The 19,806-nt window shown below is 53.7% G+C and overlaps 1 protein-coding gene across 1 annotated transcript in view; it reads left to right on the top strand.

Moving 5' to 3' along the window:
- Positions 1-13,063: 13,063 nt before the first annotated feature.
- Wnk1 (WNK lysine deficient protein kinase 1) overlaps positions 13,064-19,806 on the top strand; it is an 83,022-nt gene continuing 76,279 nt past the window's right edge. Inside the window, exon 1 of the mRNA XM_090325303.1 lies at positions 13,064-13,871. Within this exon, the coding sequence (XP_090181429.1) occupies positions 13,083-13,871 (789 nt within the window). The 5' untranslated portion in view covers positions 13,064-13,082. The remainder of the gene's footprint in view (positions 13,872-19,806) is intronic.

Genomic DNA, 19,806 nt, shown 5'->3' with positions numbered 1-19,806 from the left:
CCAGCCTCACCCGGGGTTAAACAGCCCTGTTTCTTTCTCTGTCTGGTGTGGAAACAGGAAGGATAGGGAGTGAGGGCCCTGGCTGGCCAGCCTGGAGCCCCATTGCCCCTGCAGGCTGGGACCTGGCAGGGGTTTGTTTTCTGGGGGAAGGGGAGGAGGGAGAGGGACAGGCCTGGGGCTTGAACTCAGGGCCTGGGCGCTGTCCCTGAGCGTGTGTGCTCAAGGCTAACGCTCTACCCCTTGAGCCACTGCGCCACTTCCAGCCTTTCTGGTGGATCATTGGAGATGGAGTCTCGTGGACTTTCCTGCCCAGGCTGGCTGTGAACCAAGATCCTCAGATCTCAGCCTCCTGAGGCTGGCATGACAGGCATAAGCTACAGGCATCCAGTGGGCTCTCAGCAAGTCTTCAGAGGACTCCAGACTTCAGGGTGCAATGCTCCCCCAGCTCAGGTTTCCCGCCCTCCCTCTCCCCCCTCAACACCCCGCCTTCCTCCATTCCGGAGAACGAGGTCTCCCCACCCCAGGCCCTGATGAGGGGAACTTTCCCATGCAGACCTCAGTGAGAGGGAGGCCAGGCTAGATCGCAGCGGGACTTCCTTCTCTCCCCCTCCCCTTCCATTATCCTCTAATCTCCCCAGGAGACAGGGCTGGCCTGTCCCTACACCTGCCTCAGGGCTGGGGGCCTCTCCAGCCATCTTTCATCAGATGCACGGTCCCCGGTGACTGGCAAGTACCGACAGTCCCAGCCTGGAGAGTCTGGTCTGAAAACAAGACGCCTGGACTTGTGAGGTTTGGCTGTGCTCGGTTCCCAGAGCTCACACCGCCATTCCTTCTCCTGGGTACCTCCCCCCCCCCCCCCCCCGCCGGCCCTGCCCCTCCCCACCCCTGCCCTGGGTCTCACCAGGTCTGGCTCTTGTCTTGGCTCATCTGGAAATGGGAAATAGTTAAGCCCAGGGTTCTTGCAAGTTCAGCCTTCACCCCAACAACACATTCGAGAACATTCCAAGATCCCCGGCCTCTGCATAGCTAGGAAACCATAGCTATTTCTGATTAAACCATTTTCCTCTCTACCTCTAGCTTTGCACTTACAGAAAGCACCAGGCAGTGGCAGCCATGCTGGAGGGCGGGGGCTGTGGGGGTTGGGGGGGCTCACATCTGCCATTGGAGTTTACATGGGAGGCTGAGAAGGAGAGGGTTGTGGTTCAAAGCCAGCCTGGGAAGAAACGTTCCTGAGACCGCCTTTCTCAAGCCATAGCTAGGTGCAGAGTCATAGCTCATCCCAGGCTACAGAAGAGCTCGGAGAAAGCACCCAGGCCCTGAGTTCAAGCTCCACACAGACAAAAAGAAAAAAAAAATAGGACTCGGGGTATAGTTAGGGGTTATCTTACCAGCCCTGAGTTCAAATCTCCAAGTTCCCCCCCCACACACACTCCAGGCGCTGACTTGAACTTGGACAAACACTTACTGTCTTGTGTTTCACATTGCTGAATGGCCTGTCCTGGTGTCCTCTTTTTCATTGTTCAATATGGGTGACTCGAACCCAGGACCAGCAGGAGTCATGCTGGTAAAGGAGATTCCCAGCTCAAGCCTCACCTCCTGAGAGCGAAGCTTATATGTACGCAGCACATAGGCCATTTTCCTGTACTCCTTGTACATTGACAGATGAAAAAATGGTATATATTTGTGATACGTCATACGACATGCACAGAGAGACATACGAACACACACATGGGCACACAGATCCAAGCAGATGGACACACACACACACACACACACACACACACACACACACATACACACACGCCAGCCAAATTAGTTGCCATTCTGAGAGGTGGGGCTGCTACAGGTATTGAGGCATTCATTCAGAGGTCTTCACGTCCCTGTACAGAGGTGACACAAAGTGTTCGAGTCCACCTGGCCACTTATTTTACTTTAGCCTGATCCTAAGCAGTGCAAAGCTTAAGAGCTTGTTATTGTTATTTTTTTCTTCTTCTTCTAAATACACGTGAAAACTACAAACAAGAACCATTATAATTACAAGTTGTCAACTGCTGGTACCTCGATAAATACTGGTGGTGATTGTGTCACGTTTTGGGGGGGCTCAAATAACCCTTTTATGTCATAGTTAATTGTAGAATTTCTTCCACTTAATTATAAGCTTCCGAAGGTCAGGGGCCATGTTTTATCCAGTGCTTATTCTGCGTGAAGCTCGGTAAGTATTTTTTGTGTAATCCCAGGATTTGGGAGACTAAGGTAGAAGAGTGCATTTCACACCAGCCTGAGCAAGGCAGTGATAGCCTCTTGCAAGAGCAAACAACCCCGGAAATAGTTGTCCCTTCTTTCATTTGATTTTGGGGTGATGGGATGTCTAACGGAAGTTACTGGATGCCCAGTTTCCTTTGCTTTTTACTCTTGTAGCCCAGGTTGACTTCAGACTTTCAGTCCTCCTGCCTCCGCCTCGTGAGGGGGATTACAGGTGTGTGCTGTCTTGCTTGGCTAATCTATGAACTTCACGTACACAGCGCCTCCGACATCAGCAGCAAAATGAGGACAGCAGTATTTCCCCGGTAAAGAAAATTCTCTGGTTTGAACGCTTCGAGCCCTTATTAGGGTTCAAAGAGGCGGTGTGGTAATTGCAGGATGAAACACAGTAAACCCTCACGCCATTTCTCCTCGTCTTTCCCAGGGTGACCAACTCATACCAGCTGGGCTAAGGACAGGGACAGCCACTGGTCAGTAAATAGTAGATGAATGGACGGATGACGTATGGCCTTGGTGACCAGCCATTTACCCCCCTCCCCTCCCAGGAAACCATCCAAAGCAAACCAGGCCGCAGTAACATTTACTCAGAATTTAGTATTCTACCTTTGACTATGTCTTCAAGGGAACGAGAGCGACACTGCGTGTAACAGACACTGAGCAATCGCCTACTCCTGAAACTTGGGATTGTTTAATGGCTAATCTATCTTTTTTTGTTGGTGGTGGTGGTACTGGGGTTTGAACTCAGAACCTGGGCCTGCCAGACAGCTGCTTGAGCCCCTTTGGCCACACCCCCAACACCCTAGCCACGCCCCCACAGCTCTAGCCACGCCCAAGTCTACCGTTATAGCCACGCCCCACAGCTCTAGGCACGCCCACTTCTACCGTTATAGCCACGCCCCCACAGCTCTAGCCACGCCCCACCCGGGCAAAGTCCCTACAAAGTTATAGCCACGCCCCCAGCGAGGAGCCACGCCCCCAGCCCCTAGAGCTTCCCTGTAAATGCAAGTCCTCTACTTGTAACTCAGGATTGTTTGTGCCTTCAGGACCTGAGAAACCGGAAAATGAGCCTTACTGTCCCCTTAGCAACTAATGGTAGAGGCGGTAAAGTGGGGGGAGGGAGTTCCTGGACAGAGCTGCCTTCCCACCTTGAGGCAGTGAGCTGAGACCCCAGCTTCTAGCCAAGGCTGGGGAGCCCTGGAAAGTGGACTCCAGCTAGCTCTGGGGGGGCACTGGAGCTGGGGTTTGGGAGGAGGGTGAGGACAGTGGTTCTCCAGTTACACCAGTACCTGCTGGTGCCTGGGGACTGGAGGGGACAATCCTCAAGGCTGGGATCTCACACACACACGCACACACACACACCACCCGTGCACGGGCCTTCCTCAACCGCTTCCTTTTCACCCGAAGCACTAATGTACTACTAAACGTTTAAAGATCAGGTCCCAGCATCAAAATTCTCCATGGCTGGCTGGGTGCCAGTGGCTCCTCAGGAGGCTGAGATCGGAGGATCTCAGTTCAAAGGCAGCCTGGACGGAAAAGCCCCAGGAGACTTTTATCTCCCATTAACCACTCCCAAAAGAAATAAATAAATAAAATGGAAGTGGAGCTATGGCTGTAAGTGGTGGAGCTCCAGCTTTGAGGGAAGAGCTCAGAGACTGCACCTACGCCCCGAGTTGAAGCCCCATTACTGACAAAATAATTATAATAATTCCGGATTACCCAAATCCTATTATCGACAGATTGATTGGTTGATAAATATCCCTTGATTACAATCAGGGACAGCAGACAGCCGCCCGACTCGGTGCTCCCCAAACCCTGCCATTCCCTTTCCCTGCAGTGGCAGCCCCCCCACCCCCACCAGCACACCCCAGGCAGGGAAGGAGGGCCACAGAGGGGCCTCCATCCACGGACTGTGTCCTTTCCTAGCAGGCCACGGCAAGGTCCTGAATCCCCTCCCGTGCTCTGGAGCCCAGGGACTTTGAGTCCCACCCAGGAGAGCTTTGTAGCCACAGCCAAGGGAGGATTTCGGGGGTTTCAAACGCATGAAATGCAGCCTTGGCTGGCAGCTGCCTTCCTCAACCCCAGAAGCCATCTTTCCAGTGCTCGTGGCCTTTCCCTGTCCCCAGGGATTTTTTTTGGGGGGGGGGCGGGTGAGCTGAGCGTGGTGAACTCTTTTTTCCTAGAACACAGATCTTACTAGGTCTCTGGTGGACAAAGGGGAGCCGAAGCCAGGAGAGAATTAAACTATCCACTCCTCACATCTACCAAAACCAGTGAGAGGGCCTGGAGTTTGGCCTAGTGGTAGAGTGCTTGCCTAGCATGCATGAAGACCCGGGTTCGATTCCTCGGTACCACATACATAGAAAAAAGCCGGAAGTGGTGCTGAGGCTCAAGTGGTAGAGCTCTAGCCTTGAGAAAGTCCAAGGACAGTGCTCAGGCCCTGAGCTCAAGCCCAGGACTGGCAAAAAACAACAACAACAACAACAAAAAACCAGTGAGAGGTGACAGACCTAGGTCAGGGGACATTCCAGAAGGGACTTACCTCCGCTCTGCCACCCTCCTGTCACCCCCAGACTGCACTTACCTGAGAGCTGACTGCTTCTCTCTCTGGCTCCATGCTTGCTCACACTAGGCGGGCTGCAGACTGTGTGGGCTCCTGTGTGTGTGTGCGCGTGCGTGTGCGTGTGTGCAACCTTCGGGGCTGGGAGAAGAGTGTACAGCTTACTGGACAGATCTGCTAGTCATTCAGCTGCTGCAGGGTGCCCGCCATGGCTTCAGAGCCCGCACCCCACCCTGGGAGGGGGGGACGCGCCCATCCTCACACGCGTGCAAGCTCGTGTCTCTCCTGGGCGCGTGTCTGCGTTCCCAGGGGTGGCATGTGAGTGGGTTGAGAGGTGGCTGGTGACAGTAGCCTTTTTACAGTGGTTTCTCCTTGGTACCTCCTGCCCTGGGCTGGGCCATCTGAGGTGAGCGTTGGCCCTGAGCCACGCCCGCATGAGTGCCTGGAGAGAAATGCTGTACATTGACCAAAGGAATCTGCAAAGGAGACTCAGGAGGGATTTGAACTTCTCGGTAGCATTGCCCCATCCAGCAGCCTTCAGCGGCCGCTGCATACAGTGTGCAGATTCTCTGGTTCTGGCTTTCATTCTATCTCTAAAAGTTCTTTTCCTTTTTTTTTTTTTTTTTTTTTGTTAAACAAAGTGGAAGCTTACCAAACCAGCCCAGAAGGCTACTCTTCAAGTGAAAAAGAAAAAAAAATTTCCCGGCTTGGGATGTGGCTCAGTGCTTGCCTAGCATGCAGGAAGCCCTGGGTTCGATACCTCAATACCACGTATACAGAAAAAGCCAGAAGTGGCGCTATGGCTCAGGTGGGAGAGTGCTAGCCTTGAGAACGCTCAAGGACAGTGCCTAGGCCCTGAGTTCAAGCTCCAGGACTGGCAATATATATATATAATATATATATATATATGTGTGTGTGTGTGTGTGTATATATATATAGTTATTATAAAAGATGTAAAGAAGGGTTACAGTTATATATGTCAGGTAACAAGTATATTGAAACAATGCATTTTTGTTGTAGTTAATAGAAGGGTTACATTGTATTCACCAGATAGAAGGTGCATTACTTCACACACACTGATACACTTTCTCATGTCTTGGTCCCCATTTCCCTCTCCCCAATCCGGCTCCTCATCTTTGAAACAATGCATTTTCTATTGACAGATTGCTTGACACCCCCAACTTTTCTCCCTTGATCAGACAGACAGACAAACAGATGGGGCAGAGCAAGGAACTATCCCTGCAAACACATTCCATGTAACCAGTTGCATTTTCCTATCAGGAGTGAGTCTTTTGGGGGAAATATTTTTACTTTTGCCCTGTTTACCTTGGAGTATACAAACTTTACTGGCTGGAATCCCGTTTTAGACATAGGCTGGTGTGGTGTGGGCATCATGAAAAGAATCCACCCAGAGTTTAGTGAGGGGAAAGGGAGAAGCAAGCCCCACGTTTATTCCTCCTATACTCAAAACGCGCCAAAACAAGCAAACAAACAAAAAAGGGCTGGAACTGGAGACTCATGTCTGCCATTCTAGCTACTCAGGAGGCTGAGATCTGAGGATAAAGGTTCAAAATCAGCTCAGGCACAAAAGGACCTGAGACTCTTATCTCCAGTGAACCACCAGAAAACCAGAAGTGGCACTGTGGCTTGTGGTGGAATACTGGCCTGGAGAGCTCAGGGACAGCGCCCAGGCTCTGTGTTCCAATTGACCCAAAAAACCAAGCGAACAATCCACAGCAACGAAAACCAGAAGCAGAGCTGTGGTTCAGCGTGGTAAAGCACCAGCCTTGGGCAAAAAGAGCTTAGGCTCTGAATTCAAGCTCCACAACTTCGGGAAGGAGGGCAGGCGGAGAAAAGGAAAGGAAAAAAAAAAGAAAGAAAATGCAAAGGAGAAGCTGAACATTTGCTGGCTCCCACCTGATATCCTAGCAACTCAAGAAACTGACATCTACAGGACAGGTAGTTCAAGGCCACAGCAGAAAAGTCCACGAGCGTCTTATCACTAACTGAGTAGGGAAAAATAAATAAATAAAAGGTAAAAAAAAAAAAAGGCAGGCAAGACAGAAGTCAACTTCTTCGCTGCACCCTGTGCGGGGTGAGCTGGAGGCCAGAGGAGGAAGAGAGTGGCGTGGACGGGTGGCTTCCTTCCTCGCCTGGCTGGCCCCTGGGAAACTTGCAAGGAAAAGCCATTTGTTATGAGTCTCACAGGGTAATGACAATAACAGGTGTGAAACAGGAAGAACCAGAAAAACAGTTCAGTAGCTCTGGAGGGAAAAAAAAGAAAAGAAAAACAACAAACCCTCACAGAGATAGAAATTTTGAGAGTCACCCCCCCCCCCCACCACACAGCCCCACTCAACAGACAACAGGCAGGCAGGGGTCATCCTGGAAAGAAGGTTCTAGCAGCTGGTGCAGGAGCTGGAGGGGACCAGGAGAATGGATCAATCTCTCTTGAGTCCTCCGGTGCCAAGCGGGCGCTCGGGGGCCACGACCTTGGCTCCAACCGTGAAAGAGAAGCCAAATCAACCTTGTAGGGGTTAGATTTCAGGGCAAGGCCCAGCCAAGGGCCAGCCAGGAATGACAGTTCCTACTGTCACTACCAGATACTGAAGCCATCCATTGATGCCCCGCTGAGAACCAGCTTGGAAGCAGCCAGAAGGACCTGGCACATGTGCTAAATGTACTAGGTAGGCATTTTTACAAGGTCCCCGGAACAGGAGCCGAGGTGTTGCGTTTCTGAAGCCAAATGCAAAATGTGAAGGAAGGAAGGAAGGAAAAGGCAAGGCCTGGAGGAAAGAAAGGAGCCAAGGACGTGGCTCAGTGCTCTGTAGAACACAACTGGGAAGAATAAAATTATGTTAACTTATTTTTCTCTCCCTCCCTCCTTCCCTCCCTCCCTCTCTGCCTCCCTCCCTTACTCTCTTTTGCTTTGTTTCTTTCTGTTTGCACCTGTGCTGAAGTCATCATCTGGCCCTGAAATCAGGGGATAACGGTTCAAAGCCAGCCTCAGTAGGAAAGTCTATAAGACTCTTATCACCGCTCAGCAAAATGTCAGCAGTGGAGTTGTGGTTCAAATGGTAGAGTGCCGGCCTTGAACAACAAAAAAAGTTTAGGTACAGCATCCGGGCCCTGAGTTCAAGCCCAGGAAATCCACGTGTGCATGCATGTACACACACACACACACACACACTTGAGCCTCCCGTGTGCAATCGTGTAATTCTACGCCATTGGTAGCAGACCATTTATTCTACTTTCCTACTTCCTGCCATCAAAACCAAAAATGAATTTAAAAAGTTGATTTCTCCACCATCCACCAGTGTGGCTGTCCCTGCTGCCTTGCTAATCCCTCTGGGTCACCATTGCCTTAGAGCTGCCGTTCTCCCCGCCCGCACCCCCCCCCCCCCATCCACTACTCCGGTCTGGAAGTCCCTCCTGTTCCCGCCATGAACCTTGACTCACAGAGGCAGAGCAGCCGGAGCAGATGTGAGTAGACCTGACTCCTGGCTGGGGCTACTCCATGAATGACTACAGCAAAGCCATCCATTGGCCTGCAGGGCCCCCCCACCCCCCCCACCTTCCTGAAGTCAGTCTATGGCCAAGTCACCTTGCCCTTGATCTCCAGAAGACCAGCACATGCACGGCGTTTTCTTTTCTTGAACGTGGATTTGAATTGACAATCAGTCCAGGAAGCTGCTTCTTCATTTTTTTTTTCTTTTTCATATTTGTTGTTGCCGTGCTTGAACTCAGAGCCCGGGCACTTGAACTTCTTTGACTCCAGGCTAGAGCTCTACCACTTGAGCCACCGCACCACTTCTGCCTTTTTCCTGTGTCTGTGGAACTGAGGGCTGGAACCCAGGGCTTCCTGCATGCTAGGTGAGCCCTCCACCACTCGGCCACCCTCCTCCCAGCTCCTCTTTCAGTCTTTATGCTTTCTTGAGATTGATTTCTTCATTTTTTTCCTAGTGCTTGGAGAACATGACGGGCCCACCTTTCCCCAGAGAGATGTGCAAAGGAAGGGGGGCAGGAGGCAGAGCTGCGTCTGGAATGAAGGAGGAATTTTCTAGAGGTTGGTTGCCTTAACTGGGGTGACCAGAATGGCAGGTGTGTGTAATTAATCTTCCCGGGCCTCCCTGGAAATGCAGAGCTGGGGATGTCTGCTTGGCCTTAAGCTAATCCATCCCCTGCCAGCAGCCATGCTTCACCGCAAAGGAATCCCAAGCGGCGATCTGCCCCTCTGCCAGGCGAGGGGACATCGGGCTCCTTCCAAACCCCCGCAAGCTTTCCTGCCAGACTCAGAGCAGGAGGAGGAACCGGGCAAGGGGAGCTGACGCCCCCCACACCCAGTCCCCTGGCCTTGTGCGTCTGACTGACCAGCTGCCAGCCATCCATCTCTGGTTTTTGGCATGATGAAACAAGAGGGTGGCAAAGCCTTGAGTTTATTAAGTTCCGTCCTGGGTAATTCACATTAGATCATTAAATCTCATAACCCTCTATGATATGCGCGTGTGCGCGCGCGCGCACGCACACACACACACACACACACACACGCATGCATTAAATCATGTAATTAAACTAAATTCCATAACTGATTGGTTTTTAGTGTTGGGTGCCTTGGGGGACTGTGTGTGTGTGTGTGTGTGTGTGTGTGTGTGTGTGTGTGTGTGTGTGCGCGCGCGCATGGACTAGAGTTTGAACAGTGAGAGTCTCAGCACTGTTCCTGAGCGTTATTTGTTTATTTATTTATTTTGCCAGGCCTGGGCTTGAGCTCAGGGCCTGAGCACTGTTCTTGGACTTTCTCAAGGCTAGAGCTCTACCACTTGAGCCTCAGCACCACTTCTGGCTTTTTCTATGTATGTGGTACCGAGGAATTGAACCCGGGTCTTCGTGCATGCTAGGCCAGCACTATACCACTAGGCCACACTCCCGGCCTGAGCTTTATTTATTTATTTTTCCCCAGGCCACAGCTCTATTGGTGGATTTTTGCCAGTGCACGGAGGATAAGAGTCTTGTGGACTCCTCTCTCCAGGCTGGCTTTGAACCAGGATCCTCAGAACTCAGACTCCCGCGTAGCTAGAGTTTACGGAGCCTGAGGTACTGGTGCCCAGCTAAAACGTTTCAATCTTTGAACTGTCGTCCAAGGGGACCGAGATTCAACGGGGCCATCTTTGGAATCCAGTGCATCTTAAGCCTGGTCAATCCCTGCCGATCTCCTGCACCCCCCCCCCCCCCCCCCGCCCTTGATGCCTGTCCCTCACCACTGGTTGTTTGGAGATAGGATTGGTGTCCCTGCACTTACACACTTCTCTGTCCAACAGAGCCCTGATCCTCCGATGGCATTCTCCCACATAGCTGGCTTGAATGGCGCATGCCACCACACCCAGCTACTGGTTGAGAGGCGGTCTTGGGAGGTTTTAGTCTGGGCTGTCCCCCAAAATCGCACCCGCCTAATCTGAGCCTCCCAAGTCACCAGGACAACAGGTGTGAGTCACCTGTGGGCCGTTCATGTAGTTGTCTGAGTTATGTAACCAACCCTCCTTCCAGAGGAGGAGACGTGGCGGATTCAGCCAGCCAGAGGGAAGCCGGTGTTGTCTTGGATTCATTTTAACGTTGTCTGCGAGTCGTGGAACCACCGGGGTTTCTGTAGCGGTGAAAGCAGATTTGACCTCTAAATCCTTTCCACTCTTGGCTAAGGCTATTGTCTTTATGAAGGTTTTCCCCGGGCTTTAGGACCGGACGGCGAGGAAATTGGGAAGGGTCTACAAACAGCTGCCCACCAGTCTGGTTGCTTTGCTGAATAAGTGACTCAAGAATTCACCAAAGAGATGTTTACTGCATCTTTACTGCCTGCAAAGCACGCCGGTTCTCAGAGTACTTGAGTTCAAATCCCGGTTCGGTGGTTTGGTAGCCATGTGAGTTTGGATTACATATCCATCTTCTTGGCCACTGGGTTTTTCACCGGTGAAATGGAGATCAAGAATGCTTACTTCATGGGAAGGCGTTGCAAAGTTCAAATACAATGGTCTGTGGAAAGAGGTCAATGGTGGCTATATTCTTTTTTTTTTGGCTTTGTGGGTCATGGGGCTCGAACTCAGCTTGGGTGCTGTCTCCCAGCTCTTCAGCTCAAGGCTACCACTCTACCCTTGAGCCAGGCACCACGTCCCATTTTCTGGAGGTTACTTGGAGATCAGAGTCTCAGGTCCTTTTGTGCCCGGGCTGGCTTTGAACCTCGATCCTCAGACCTCAGCCTCCTGAGCAGCTAGGATTCCAGGCCTCAGCCACTGCACTAGACTTGATTCTTTATTTGATCAATGAAATGACAGAGAAAAGACAAGTACCCTTCGGGATTACAGGAAGGAGGAGAGAAAATGGTCACATTCCTTGGAGGTCGGCAAGCATTCAAGAGGATGGAGCAACTAAGTATGCGTAGTAAAATATTCCCAGCGGAGAGTAACCTTTCAGTCCTTCAGTCCGGCTGCGGGGCACCGTATGATTTGTACACCATCTGTGTTCTCAGTGACGCCAGCACTGCGCGAGTGGGAAAGGCTGTCTTGCGGTACGTGCAGTTTCAAGTCGTGGATTAAATTACGTACAGTGAATTCAGGTGTTTTTGGTGGACACTACATGCAATGCAGTGTGATGGAAGTTTCAGGGCTCAGTAAGTGTTAGGGGGAGCAGTCATTAAACCCTCCTTTCCTGTGCCCGGGCAGGGGTGTGTGTCACACAGAACACGTCAGGTTTACTGATCTTCTGGCCACGGTGTAGCCAGGTCGCCTCGTGAAACTGACTTTTTCTCCAGTAGAACAGCAGTTTTACACGGCTGCCTCAAGAGAATATAGTAAAAAAAAAAAATACAGCTTCTAGGTGTCCCGTCCCCCCCCCCCCCCACTGCTCAGGTCACACCGACGGCTGGAGACAGGCCAGCAGCCCCCTCACCATGACCAGTGCAGGGTCTGCGGGTGGGAGACCCTCATCCGGGGCTGGGCGGGTGGGGAGTGTGTGTGTGTCATTGTGCTGGGGGGAGAGGGAGGAGGAGGGGAGGAGGGAGGAGGAGGAGGACAGGGGGAGGAGGAGAGGAGGGAGGGGAAGAGGAAGGGGAGGAGGACAGGAGGAGGGAAGGGAGGACAGGAGGAGGGAGGGGAGGAGGGAGGGAAAGAGGAGGGGAGGAGGACAGGAGGAGGGAGGGGAGGACAGGAGGAGGGAGGGGAGGAGGGGGGGAAAGAGGAGGGGAGGAGGACAGGAGGAGGGAGGGGTGGAAGAGGAGGGGGAGGAGAGGAGGAGGGGGAGGATGGAGTTATAAGGCTCAACCTAGTCCATATTCCCCCTCACCGCCTCCTTCCCCGAGTTTGCAGGGCGGCCCGGGGGGGCGGTCCTCCCCTCCCCCTCCCCCGCTCCTCCCCTCCTCCCCCCGTCCCTCCACACCAGTAAAGAGAACTCTCTTGGACGGAGCATGCCGGGAGGGGAGCCTCATCACCCCTCTCTCCCCCTCCTCCCTCCCCCTCCTCCCCCCTCCGTCCCACGGGGGGTCGCGGTCTCGCCCCGCGGAGAGCGCGGGCCTGACCCCGGGGCGTGTGAACGACCCTGGTCCGGTGGATGACGCTTCCCCACCCCCACCCCACCCCCTCCCCCCCGCAGGCTTCCAGAAGGGACGGTTTCCAAGGCGAACTACAACTCCCAGGAGGCCACGGGCCGCCGCCAGCCCGCCTCCCGCCCCGGGGCATCACGGAAGTCGTAGGCGCCGGGCGCCCTAGGCCCCCTTGGATCGCCGCCGCCCGCGAACTACACTTCCCAGGGAGCGTCGGGGCGCGGCCCGCCTGCGCGCAGCGGCGCCCCGAGCGCGGCGGCGGGGGGCGTGGCCGCCCCGGGGCGGCAGGGGGCGGGGTCGCAGCGGGCTGTGTGGAGGTTTCCGACTCGGGCGCCATTTAAAGCGGAGAGTTTCCCGGGCGGACGCGGCCGCGCTGCCCCCCGGCCGCCCCGCCGCCGCCGCCGCCGCCGCCGCCGCCGCCGCCCCCGTCTTGGCCGACAGGAGCTGCCTAGCGGGGTGACTGCTCTCTCCCCGCGCCGCCTCCCCGCCGCTCCCTCCCCTCAGGCGGCGGCCTCCATGCCCGCGGCCCCGCCGCCCGCCCCGCCGCCGCCGCCGCCGCCGCCGCCGCCGCCCGGCCGGGCCCCCCGCTCCGCCCCGCGGCGGCTCCGCCTCCGGCCGCGCCGCCCGGGGTCCGTCCTTTGTGGTTGACCCGCCCCCCGCTCCGCTCTCCCCGCTCCGGCCATGTCCGGCGGCGCCGCCGAGCCGCCCCGCGGCGCCCCGAGCCTCCTCGCCCCGCCGCCGCCGCCGCCGCAGCCGCAGCCGCCGCCCAAGAACGGCTCCAGCTCCGACTCGGCGCTGGGCGGCGCGGCGGGCGCGGGCCGGGCGGACGAGTACCGGCGCCGGCGCCACACGATGGACCGGGACAGCCGCGGCGCGGCGGCCGCCGCCACCCCCACCGAGCACCGCTTCTTCCGCCGCAGCGTCATCTGCGACTCGAACGCCACGGCGCTGGAGCTGCCGGGGCTCCCGCCCTCCGCCCCGCAGCCCGGCGGAGCCGCCGCCGCCGCCGCCGCCGCCGCCCAGCCCGGCGCCGGGGCCCCGGCCGCCCCGGCCGCCCCGCCGCCGCCGCCGCCCCCGGCCGCCCCGCCGCCGCCCCCGGCCGCCCCGCCGCCGCCGCCGCCGCCGCCGCCCCCGGCCGCCCCGCCGCCGGCCCCGGCCCCGGCCGCCGCCGCCCCGCCGGCCCCCGAGCGCCCCGCGTCCCAGCCCGGCCCCGCGCCGGGCGGCCGGGAGGAGCCGGGCCCGGCCCGCAGCGGCGGCGGCGGCGGCGGCGGGGGCGGCGCCCGGGCCGCCGAGGAGCCGCGCAGCCAGCAGCAGGACGACATCGAGGAGCTGGAGACCAAGGCCGTGGGCATGTCCAACGACGGGCGCTTCCTCAAGTTCGACATCGAGATCGGCCGCGGCTCCTTCAAGACGGTCTACAAGGGGCTGGACACGGAGACCACGGTGGAGGTGGCGTGGTGCGAGCTGCAGGTGAGGGGCGCGGGGGTCCCTCCCGCCCGGGATCGCCTCCTGTGATTCCTCCCGCCCGCGATCCTGACCGGGATCCCTCCCACCCGGGATCCCGCCCAGGATCCTTCCCTCCCGCCCGGGATCCCTCCTCGTGATCCCTCCCGTCCGGGATCGCCTCCCGCCCAGGATCCCTCCGGAGATCCCGCCCGGGATCCCTCCCTCCCGCGATCCTGACCGGGATCCCTCCCCGGGATCCCGTCCGGGATCGCCTCCTGTGATCCCTCCCACCCGGGATCCCTCCCAGGATCCTTCCCTCCCGCCCGGGATCCCTCCTCGTGATCCCTCCCGTCCGGGATCGCCTCCCGCCCAGGATCCCTCCGGAGATCCCGCCCGGGATCCCTCCCTCCCACGATCCCCCCGCTCCCGGGATCCCACCCGGGGATCTTTCCCGCCAGGTCGGGATCGCTGCCGTCGCCCCCTAAAACAGGAGACCAGAGCGGGGCGGGGAAGAGGGGGTGGGGACGAGCCGGGCGCCTTGGCGGCCGAGCCCCTCGCGGAGTAGAAGGTGAGCAGGGTCGGGCCCGCCGGGGACCCCCTGCCGCCCCTGCCCGCCCGCCCAGCGGCGCCCCGGGGAGGCCGTGCGGGGAAGTCGGTCCCGAGCGAGCGCCCGGCCCCGCGGTGATGGAGTCCAGGGTGGGGAAGGGGCGCCCTGGGCAGAAGAGGGGAGCCCGCCCCGATCCGCCGGCCAGGCCCCCGGCGGCCTCGACGCTCCTCCATGTCCACTGGAAACACGCGTGGAGGGAGGTGGGCGCGTGGACGTGCTCTGGAAAACCCGGGCGCTCGTGAGGCCCTTGTACGTTACTGCGGGACACTGTGTGGTGTGGAGGGAGAATCGCGAGTCCGCGAACCTGACGGGCGGGCAGGCAGGGGGGCAGACAGGCAGGCAGGCAGGCCAGGCAGGGAGCCCAGGCCAGGCAGGGAGGCCAGGCCAAGCAGGGAGGCCAGGCAGTCCAGGCAGGGAGCCCAGGCCAGGGAGGCCAGGCAGGGAGGCCAGGCAGGCCAGGCAGGGAGGCCAGGCCAAGCAGGGAGGCCAGGGAGGCCAGGCAGGGAGGCCAGGCAGGCCAGGCCAAGCAGGGAGGCCAGGGAGGCCAGGCAGGGAGCCCAGGCCAGGGAGGCCAGGCAGGGAGGCCAAGCAGGGAGGCCAGGCCAAGCAGGGAGGCCAGGGAGGGAGCCCAGGCCAGGGAGGCCAGGCCAAGCAGGGAGGCCAGGCAGGCCTGGGGCCACACCCAGGGCCTGACCCACTTTTTCCCCCGGTAGGTTCACTGCTATTGGTCAGTCCAGCTCACAAACTTAGGTGTAGTTGATCCCTCTTCAAGTACAGGTAAACATGTGGGGCAGACAGTGATTTCTCGTTTAACCAAGGAGGTATGGAGCACTTCATGGATTAGCTTTGTCCACCACAGTTCCAGAACAGTATCCCTGCAATTTTCTGTTAATTCACTGGCTTGGAACAAATAATAACATATAAGAAGCTCAAGTTGTCTAACATCACATTGAGAACTTTGTCTGAGCTTCTTAATTTTTTTAAAAAGAAATGTGGTTTCATTAATGAGTACTAATTGTGCAAAGTGGAATTGCAGTGTGGTGTTTCAGTGCAGACTGATAATGTACTTTGATAGATTTTTGATTTGATCTCCTACTCTTATTCCTCTCCTTAAAACTTTCATTTTTTTTTTTTTTACTTTTTTTGAAATGTGTTTTAGGATGGCTTTTTTATATATCATGCAGTATATTTTGATCATATTTTCTGCTCCTTTCTGCCTCCCACCTGCTGCTGGTTCCCTTTCCCCTAAATCATATATTTCCGATCTTTTATTTTTTCTTTATGGGGCTTGAACACAGGGCCAGAACTCTGTCCCTCAGCTCTTTGTGCTCAATGCTAGTGCTCTACCACTTTAAGCCAGTTTTCTGGTGGTTCAAGGGGGACAGGAGTCACATGACCCTAACTCTCTTGAGTGGTACCTGATTTAGAAACTTAAATGTCTTTTGGGGGGGGGGGCACTCCTGGGCCTTGAACTCAGGGCTTGAGTCTCATGGACTTGAGTGCCCACTTCAGCCTCCTGAGTAGCTAGGATTATAGGCTTATAATAACAATGATTTTTTAAAGCCAACATGCACAGATTTACGATTTTTGCGGGGGGGGGGGCATCTCAGGGGTGCTGGGGCTGGGGCTTTTGAACCCTAGGACTTGGGTGTTGTCCTGTGCTTGTTTTTGCTCAAGGCTAGTGCTATATATTGGAGGTACAAGCGTCCTGACTGGCTTTGAGCCTTGATCCTCCGTTCTCAGCCTCTTCAGTCGCTGCGGTTACAGGAGCGACCCCTGAAGCCTGGCTGATGTATTTTCTTTGGAAGACTTTTCTCCTAGGTTGCCTGTATGTAAGGAGTAGACTTCGTTCATTATAAACTGATGAGTTTGTTTCTAGTGCTACCTGAAAGGTGAGGTCAAATCCTAATTTTTGTTTAGGCTCCAATTTAGAGCCTGTCTTTGTCTCTGGCTAAACCAGGGCTTGATCTTCAAGTATATGGTGTTGATGTTTCATGAAAAGGTCAGCTGTGCTGCAGGGATGGGCCCTGGTGCTGTGACTCAGAAGCAATAAGTGATTCCTTTGCTAGAGTCTTAGAGTAATTCAGTGAACTGAAACTCCCCATTTTTACCCTAAGTTTGTACCATATGTCCTATTTATTTATTGTTGTTAGTGGGACTTGAACTGTGGGCCTGGGTGCTGTTCTTGAGCTCTTCAAGGCTACCGCCCTACTGCTTGAGTCACAGTGCCACTTCCAGTTTTCTGGTGGTTCATTGGAGATGAGTCTCCTGGACTTCAGTGCCCAGGCTGGCTTTGAACCACGATCCTCGGATCTCAGCCTTCTGAGTAGCTAGGATTGCAGAAGTGAGCCACCGCGCCTGGCTGTTTATTTATTTATTTATTTATTTATTTTATTGTAATTAGTGAAAGGGTTACATGATATTTGCCAGATAGAAGGTGTATTAATTCACATACATTGATACCCTTTCACATGTCTTGGTACCCATTTCCCTCCCCCCCACCCCCCTGTGTTTATTTTTTTTAGGATGTGAATTTGTAGAAACTTTGCCAGTAACTAAACTTCAGAGATTCCTTTGTAGAGGAATTATTACAGTCTCAGTCATTGATTGAAAGCTTGGGAAGAATTTAGATCATCCCTTTTCCTTGAGATCAGGGCAGCTGCTGTGAAAACTAAAGAGAGGTAGATGATGATTTGTTTAAAGTAATCCTTTGGTCCTTTAAAAAAGGTAAGAACAATTAACAGCACAATTTTGGCCAGGTAGATTTGTGGCTGTATGAAGAGTGTTACTGAGAGCTGAGAATTCACTTTTTAAAAATTATGTAGATTCTTCTCCTATAATCTGTTTTAAGTGTGCTATTTCCTCCTACCTTTTATGTCTATCCCAAAATAATATAGGGCAAGAACTTGGAAGGAGGGGTGTGTGTAAAAACCAAATTAAGAATCGGTTGTTGCTTGGTGACTTGTTCATTTCTTGAGATTAAAACTCAGGTATAAGACTCTGGTCATTTGAAAATGCATCTAGTTCAGTCCTGTGGAAATGATTTATTTAAAATGGGCAGAAATCATTCTATAACTGTCATTTGGCCTTTGGTGGCTTTAACTGTTTGTCTGTGTGCATGCGTATCTTCGTCTGTCTGTGTCTGTCCTGGGGCTTGAACTCAGGGCCTGGGCACTGTCCCTATAACTTGCTTTGCTCAAGGCTAGGGCTCTGCTACTTTAGCCATAACTGTACTTGTTTTTTTTTGTTTTTTTTTTTTAGTAGTTTATTGCAGTTAAGAGTCTGCCAGAACTGGCTTTGAACTGCAGTCCTTAGATCTCAGCCTCCTGAGTAGCTGGAATTATGGACATGAGCCATCAGCTCCCAGTGTGTACTTGCTCCTTCCTCCCTCCCTCCCTCCCTCCCTCCCCCTCTTTCCCTCCTTCCCTCCCTTCCTCACTTCCTCACTTCCTTCCTTCCTTCCCCCCCTCCCTCCCCTCCCTCCCTTCCTTGATAAAACTGAAAAAGCAGCAAGATAAGTTAGTGCTTAAACTATGTCTCTGTACATGTTAGTGTACATGAACTAACACACAATGATTATACTTAGTAGAGTTCTGCTGGTCCTTTACAACTCACTCGTCTCTAGTCTTTCAGAAGTAGGCGCTGCTCATTGTCATTTCAGTGTAGGTTTAGAGGTCACTTTTCTGCAGAGAAACGTAGTTAAGAACTAGAATGCCTGGATTCCAGTCGTGCTAGCTACATGATTGATTGTGGCACTTGGAGGCAGATTATGTGCCACAATTTCCTGTCTGTAAAATGGGTGTGGAAGAGGACTGACTTTAAAGCTAGTGCTGATGGCTCATGCTATTATGTGGCGATAATCCAAGCCGCTCAGGAGGCGAAATCTGAGGGTTGTGGTTTTGCCATTTACAGCAGGAAAATTCATGAGACTTCTTTTTTTTTTTTTTCCATTTTCTTTTTTTTTTTTTTTTTTATAATATTTTTTAATTGTAATTAGTAAAAGGGTTACATGATATTTGCCAGATAGAAGGTGCATTAATTCACATACATTGATACCCTTTCACATGTCTTGGTACCCATTTCCCTCCCCCGCCACATCCCCCACCGGTCTTGGTTTTCCCCCCTTCCCTATCAAATTTCAAATATCCAAATATCTAATTCAACAGCAAAAAGCCAGACGTGGAACTGTGATAGAGCCTTGAGCAAAATTCAAGTCCCAGGACAGGCATGTATGTACACACACACAGAGTACCTTATTTGTTCATTGCTCAGGGCCTGGACACTGTCCTTGAGTTTGTTTGTTTTTTTTTTTCTTCTCCTCAAGCACTCATCACTTGAGCCACAGGGCCACTTCTGGCTTTTTCTGTGCATGTGGTACCGAGGAATTGAACCCAGGATTTTGTGCATGCTGGGCAAGCACTCTACCACTAGGTTAAACTCTTGGCCCAAGAGTATCTGCTTTAAAGAGTTGTTCAGATTACATGAATTAGTGTGTGTAAAGCGGGGACAAAGCCTGGCATGCCATGGTACTGCACACGTGTATGTGGTCCACTCTCGCGCCTGCTTTTCAGTGGCTTCTAGTGGATTTTCCTGTCTGTCTACGTGGTATACAATTTTGAAGTTGAATGGGACAGCACCTTATTTAGGTCCTTTTGAGAATATCAGTGAAGATCTTGATTTGTTTGCACTTTTTGTTGTGGTGGTGGTGGTTATGGGGTCTGGGCGCTGTCCCTGAGCTCTTTTCTCAAGGCTAGTGTTCTATTATTTTGAGCCTCAGCACTATTTCCAGATTTCAGGTGGTTAATTGGAGTTCAGGGCCTTTCCTGCCTGGGCTGGCTTCAAATCCAAATTCTCAGATCTCAGCCCCCTGAGTAGCTAGGATGACAGACTGAGCCACCAGTGCCTGCCTTACATTTATTCTTTTTTTTTTTTTTTTTTGGCCTGCCCTGGGGCTCAAACTCAGGGCTTGGGCTCTGTCCCTGAGCCTCTCTGTACTCAAGATTAGTGTTCTCTACCACTTGAGCCACAGCGCCATTTCCAGCTCTTTCTGTGTATATAATACTGAAGAGGTGAACTTGGCTCATGCAAGCACTGTGCCACTAAGCCACATTCCTAGTCCCCATTTATTATTAATAAATCAGTCGGGAGGCAGAACTCTTAACCTCTGGTTTTTCTGTTCTTAGCAGAAGACAGTGGGGTCTACTAGATGTCATTGGGAGTTTCAAATTCCTTATCACTAGTTCTTGGCTATTAGCATTCTCTTTTCTCAGTGAGCTTTTATAGTATGTCTTCATTTCCTACATTATGTACAGAAAAATCATATAATTATATATAATATGTAGAAGTAATATA

This window comes from Megascapheus bottae, chromosome 37 (genome assembly GCF_031878675.1).
Source record: "Megascapheus bottae isolate mThoBot1 chromosome 37, mThoBot2.hap1, whole genome shotgun sequence".
Classification (NCBI taxonomy): domain Eukaryota; kingdom Metazoa; phylum Chordata; class Mammalia; order Rodentia; family Geomyidae; genus Megascapheus; species Megascapheus bottae.
The sequence above is the reverse complement of the archived record's forward strand: the minus strand, read 5'-3'. Positions and strand labels throughout refer to the sequence as shown.